General features: G+C 46.9%; 1 protein-coding gene across 1 annotated transcript; it reads left to right on the forward strand.

The window, feature by feature from the left end:
- Positions 1 to 2,639: 2,639 nt before the first annotated feature.
- LOC144123280 (uncharacterized) lies at positions 2,640 to 3,885 on the forward strand. The gene is made up of 2 exons (XM_077656135.1): positions 2,640 to 2,841; positions 3,469 to 3,885. The coding sequence occupies exons 1-2, from the start codon at positions 2,695 to 2,697 to the stop codon at positions 3,748 to 3,750; spliced, it is 429 nt and encodes a 142-aa protein (XP_077512261.1). The 5' UTR covers positions 2,640 to 2,694; the 3' UTR covers positions 3,751 to 3,885.
- Positions 3,886 to 5,933: the final 2,048 nt, after the last annotated feature.

Genomic DNA, 5,933 nt, shown 5'->3' on the forward strand with positions numbered 1-5,933 from the left:
ATGAATCTATACAGAGCGTTCCTATTGTGTGGACTTGAGACACGTGTTGAAATTTAGATTTTATTCCTCTTTTTCTTTTCCAATAGTTCTTTTGAAAGGTGCAAATAAGAACTTACAATTTATCCAATTAGCTGCGCTATGATTATAGAAGGGGCTCCTCCAGGCAGCTTTTCTACGAGGAAATGCGTTCTCACGCTCCTCCGTACATATTTTTGTAGAGATAGTATTTATTACCGTGCAATCCCTGCCTTTAGCGTGATCTGCTCTGAAAACGCGAATTTTTTTTAATTTAAAAAGATTTAAGAGGAGATAGCCAGGTTTTATCCAAAAGAAATATATCTGGATTATGTTTATGAAGAAGCTCAACATCCGGAAGGGAAGACAGTACTGAGCGGCAATTCCATTGAAGAACTTTTAGACCCGCCATGACTGATGACTGATGAAAGAAGCAGCAACTACCTCCTTCAGGAGATAAGTCTGGGGATGACTTTGGGGGTCCTTTCTTGGTTTCGACCCTCAGAACGACTTTTTTTTGTGTGAAGAAGAAGCGCGACGCTTCTGAGAAGCGCACAGCATTTCTACGTCCATAGTACAGATCTGTGCGCAAGAGACACTGCCAGGAGCGCCGATGGCAGTCGGCACATGGGATGCATCAGGAGGCGACGGAGTGGCAAGGACTAGCAGCACAATTTGGGCCAGATGCAGACGTCGCTACCGGAGCACATGATTGAGAACACAAAGACTGGCCTGCAATAAGTGGAGACAAAGCCTCGGTAAAGCTACACAGCATTCACTCTACCAGCACAGGCTTGTTGCATTGTGGACACTATTGAAGCAGTCAAACTGGTTTCAAGATCATCAAAACAAGAACACACACGGCTGGCGTTTGAATCATTCTTCCGGTCAAGAAGAGAGAGAATAAACATTTATATGTAAAAAGGAGACCGGAGCGGATTCTGCGTGGGGTCCTCAGTCCAAGACTCCAGTGGCTTCCACCGGCGCTTTGGCGACGGCGTCTAGTGCCTCCTGGTCTTCCAGGGTGCCGCTGGCCAGCGTCATTTCCCACTGCTCCAGCGCAGCGTTGTGCGGCTTTAAGTGGTTCGGTTTAGCTCAGCATGTCCGTGTAATGCGTGTAAATGTGGGAATATGGTCATGAAGAGCGTACGGATCTGCTCGTAGTAGCGCTTCGCTTGGATTATCTCTAACAGGCATCGTGAACCAGCTCGTTTTGACCAGTTTCATCATCAGCTCAGTAGTTGCAGTTGCAGAATAAACACTGGGGCTGATCAGATGCGCATTTGCCACCCGGATGACCTTCTGCACAAACTGAACAAAGCAAGAGTGTGACACAGGAAATGTCAGAAGACTTACAGGCTATACCATAGAGATCTGTAGAAGCGCTTGGTTAGGGACTTTAGTTCCCATTGAACAACTTATGAGCTTTTAATTTTAATGATGCCCTCACCGGTTGGTACGACAGCCGCAGGAATGACATCGGTTACAACATTATGAAAAAGGCTAGCGGCAAGATTTCGGCTGGCAGGCTGGCAGACCAGGCTGCCGACCCTCCGCCCGTGGAGGTAAACGATATACGTAAGCCAAACACGCCCTGAAATACACATTAACCGCGCCTACAGACTTAACCTTAGACCAAGCCGAATCCCCCTTCTAGAACGACTTCCCCAGTGATGAGCACGAAAGCACCACTAAGACGCCACAGTTGAACCCACTGCCAATCACCAGCACAGTACAGCCTGTTGATGAGTGCTGGGACAAGGCTCTAAATGAGCGAAATACTAAAGAAAGTTTGATCCACGACCGCCAGAGAGAATGAACTCTTAAGGCAGATGACGGACAGCCAGAGCCCGCTCAGGTATAGGCTGGCTACCTATTTTATGCATTATTACTTTTATATATCGACTTCACTACGCCAGGTAAAGCAGATTTTGCCATGCATTGACCTTCAGGTGAGCCAGAGGTCGTGTGTGGCTATAGACCGGGGTCCACCATGGTGTCGCCCCACTTGACCTTTGATCTTGACATATGACCTTTCGACTCGCCGGTAGAGGGCGGTAGAATAGTCGCGTGACAAGCGCGTGATGTCGTGCGATGGAAACTGCCGTTGTGACGTCAGTCTACGGTGAATATATAGGCCTCAGCGTTCATTGGGTGACCAACCTCTCGCGATCAACTATTAATTTAACTGCCACCTACCAGGGTGGCAGGGTGGGAGCGTTGCCTATCCAGTGTGCGGAACACAACCAACGTTATAGACGCCAGGCCGCGTCTAGTTGCCCGATATACCGCAGCTTTCGCTCCGTAACCAAGTTCAGCAGTAGTTATATCAAAGCTAATTTTATTATGTAACCTTATAATATTATTTCGCCGCTCGGATGTTAATGCACGAAAGGTAGGAAGTACTGTCGCTAGGTTCATCACGAATCCGTCATTCTGATTTGCAGTGAGTGCGCGCAAGGATCAGCATGTTTTGCGTTCGCTGATTAGCGTTATGCTTGTACGAGATCACTTTTACATAAAACAATTCATGCCGCAAAGCTTTGAACGCGCATGTGTCACCAAGAGCGTAGAAGAGAGGAGAGGAGGAGGAAGAAGAGTGTCGACCTGTCTGGCTAGCCTCATCTTTATTTGAGCCCATCCAACCATCAACGCCCACAGCAGGTCACCTTACCTTCAATGGACGCCTCCCCGTCCTCCCTGCAACCACACGAAGAGGCGGCGCGCAGCGATGGAGCCTCGACTGCTGAAATTCCCGCTGCCGCTCGTCGCCAGACGGGTCCGTCTCAGCGGGTTCAGCCTGTGCTGTACAGCAGCGATTTGCACGTAAGTCCGTCGCCGTTGGGATCACTGAGGTGCCAAAGAGGATTACGGCTTTCCTGACGTTCAGTTACGCTTTACGTTAGGCGCCCGCGTTTATCGTGCTAATCGCAAGACAATTACCGTTCCCATTCTGGATGTCGGAGAAAAAAAGGCCAATGGAACTGGGCTATCACTGCCAAGAGAATACATCAGTTATGCTTCCGAATGAATTTACCTTTCACACCTGAGCTGTATGTTTTTTTATGATATATCTCTAAAGAAGAAAGCTATGCTGCTAGAGCAGTTCGCCAGGGCATCTCAGTCGGCTAAGAAAAGTGGTCACTTCTAGGACGTTCATTTTCCTTCCCTTTACGCTGGTTTGGTTATCGTCAGGACACTACACTTTAGTGTCGGTGGTCTGCAAGCCGACTGAAGCAGACCTAGTAGATTAGGCACAAGGTGAAAAATCAACGAACCCTATCCTGAAGATTTGAAGGAACGAACATTTTTTGCTTCTGTGGTTCCCGAATTCGTTTTCGGATATACTTGCTTGAATGACACGGAAACGTCGGCATAGTTGGCAGGCTAGAGGAGCTAACCTGCAGGGCTGTGAAGAGGTCATCACTATAGTGCGCCCTATTCAATTCGCAGACCACGGTGGGGCCACCGCTGCAAGACACACCGGCCAGCCATGAAGCAGGGGATGGCGATGCCGTCACTGTCGGCTTTCGGAGGAGGGGCAGGAACCACCAAAACGCCGAGAGAATGCGCGCAGAAGCGCTGGCGCTCGTGCGTTCCCCGCTGTGCTGGCGCCCGTTGGTGATCTTCCTGTTCAGCGTGGTGGTCGGAGTCACGCTGGCGATGGCTGCCTACTGCTTCAGGGGCCGCCGCGTGCGAGGCACGGCCATCTTCCGCGGCAACGATACTTCCTAGGGTGCAATAAATGAACGGCGCGAGCTCCACGCAGAGCCGACTGGAGAGGACGGACCAGCAATGCGACAGACAAGGCTTCACGCTCTGAGCGGCTCGAACCGCTGGCGTGTTTGTCGGTAGAGTTGTGCTTGTCTTCGAAATTCATGACGCCATGAACGAATGCTCTGAATAGCTGATTTACTGTGCATATTTTCGTATTTTCGTATCCAACTTATATGATGTACTGACCTGAAGAAAGTAGTAGTTTAGGCATTTGACACCTGCTACAACAAGTGCTATATTATTAAATACTGTACGCGCTGCTTTGACAAATACATTTGAAGCTGCTCCTTACAGTTGGCTATGTGTTAATCTTTTTTATATTGTGTTAACTGAGGACGTTTCCATGTGTTTTTGGGTAGCTTGCATGACTCAAGGGTTTTGAAGCAAGCTTAGGGTCGCATCGGATATTTCTTCCAAATTGCCTGCTGGCAGAAATTAGATCTCTCTAATATCTTGAAGAAGCGCGCCAGTTCCTTGAATATAGTATTTAGATCTAGCTGTAACATACGAACACGTTGGATTTTTAATTCTGAGCACAGGGACGCAAGGAATGCCGTAGAAGTATTTTTTTACACATAATTTCGTGCTCGGCGTCTTTCAGCCTCCAAACTTTGATATATGGGACGTCGAATAAGGAATTTGCAAGCTTAAAGGGTTCAGAAATATTCATTACAAGGACCATTAGAACATCAACATTAGAAGGACCAAGTTCTACATCAGAAATTGGGACACGATTCTGCTGCATTTTCCGGTTTGTTCTTTTTTTGTGTGTGTAGTTGTGGCAAAGTACTGACGTGACGGAAAAGTACTGAAATGAACCTAAGATGGAAAGTAAAAGCTTCTGCTTTCAGTCTCTTTTTACCACCAACTGCCTGCACACTCTCCTGAGAACTGTGGGGACGTTGCACTGCGTACAGATATCAATTAACTTACATTTCTCAGGCGCGACTGATAAGAACAGGGCCTCTTGCTCAGATTTCAACCACAACAGGGTGGAAATAAGTTTAAATAATGATTTCAGCCCTGTTTGCCAGGTTAAACGCGTGGCCTCGCATGTAAGTACCCAAGATGGCGGAAGGGTCGGCGTAACATGCAGAGCCATCTCTGTATTTGAAGAGTTTTGCTTCTTTCTTAGCCAGCGCACCTTCACCGCTGTTGCTTTGAACACTTGTATGCCTGAAGATTTCCACAGTTGAGAGTGTTCAGCGGTTTGCTGAACAGTTGCTTTCAAGTGTTAGCAGTTCGTTCCTTCACAGGATCCTGTAGCAGTGTTCACACAAAACAGTCTTCAGTATAAACAATGGTTTTACCTCTAGCTTCCAGATGGCTCCAAGCAGCTTCAGGGTTGTGCGCAGTATCGCATAGAAGCCTTCGAATTTTCTGAAGGCTTTTTTATATTACTTTCAATTCAGGAGCTTGTATTAAAGCCGATGTTCTTTTGAATGTTTTTGTTTCGTGTACTATATTTCTTGTTGCTGTTCGCAGTCATTTGGGGTTTCCACCCCGTTTGGATTAAGGTCCCCTAGTCGGCCTGCGGCTTTTAACGACTGAAATGTGCCTTACTGAAACGCATAACTTTTCTCTGTCGTATTCCCTTTATTCAAACACCTCACCTCAGAGAATGTTTCTTCACAGAGTTATCATTAGTGAAAAAAATACAGAAAATTAGAATATATATAACTGAGCAAAAGTAAATACATGAAGGCAAATCATTAAGATTTTTACGTCCAGAGTAAAGTGAACTAACATAATTTTTTTGAGCTGAGTTTTCCAGCCCTGAGCCAGGGCTGAAAAAGACGTTCAGCCAGGGTTCAGTGCGGACAATGATGCCAGCCACCAAAGAACTTGGACGTGGTGGGCAACCAGAAGTATCAAGGAAGGAAAAGAAGAAAAAAGAGAAGTAGCACATGAATATTTTTAGTCAATAAACAAGACGACGAAGCAGTTGTTAACCAAACTAACCACCTTATAATTGTACGTCAAGAGAAATGGATACGTTGTACGTCAAGATTACTAACAAAACATAATAAAAACCACTGAGCTTGCCGCCTCTCCCCCCCCCCCCCCCGCCCCGCCCCTCGGCTGTGGTTTCGCTGATGATGGTAGACCCCCTATTTATCCTTTTCTTTTTTTTGTGCAAT

The sequence above is a fragment of the Amblyomma americanum genome, chromosome 3, assembly GCF_052857255.1.
Source record: "Amblyomma americanum isolate KBUSLIRL-KWMA chromosome 3, ASM5285725v1, whole genome shotgun sequence".
In the NCBI taxonomy this organism is placed as follows: Eukaryota; Metazoa; Arthropoda; class Arachnida; order Ixodida; family Ixodidae; genus Amblyomma; species Amblyomma americanum.

Coding starts and splice junctions, on each gene's coding strand:
- LOC144123280 (XM_077656135.1), top strand. CDS start 2,695: ATGGACGCCTCCCCGTCCTCCCTGCAACCACACGAAGAGGCGGCGCGC. Junction 2,842..3,468: donor TGTACAGCAGCGATTTGCAC/GTAAGTCCGTCG, acceptor TTCAATTCGCAG/ACCACGGTGGGGCCACCGCT.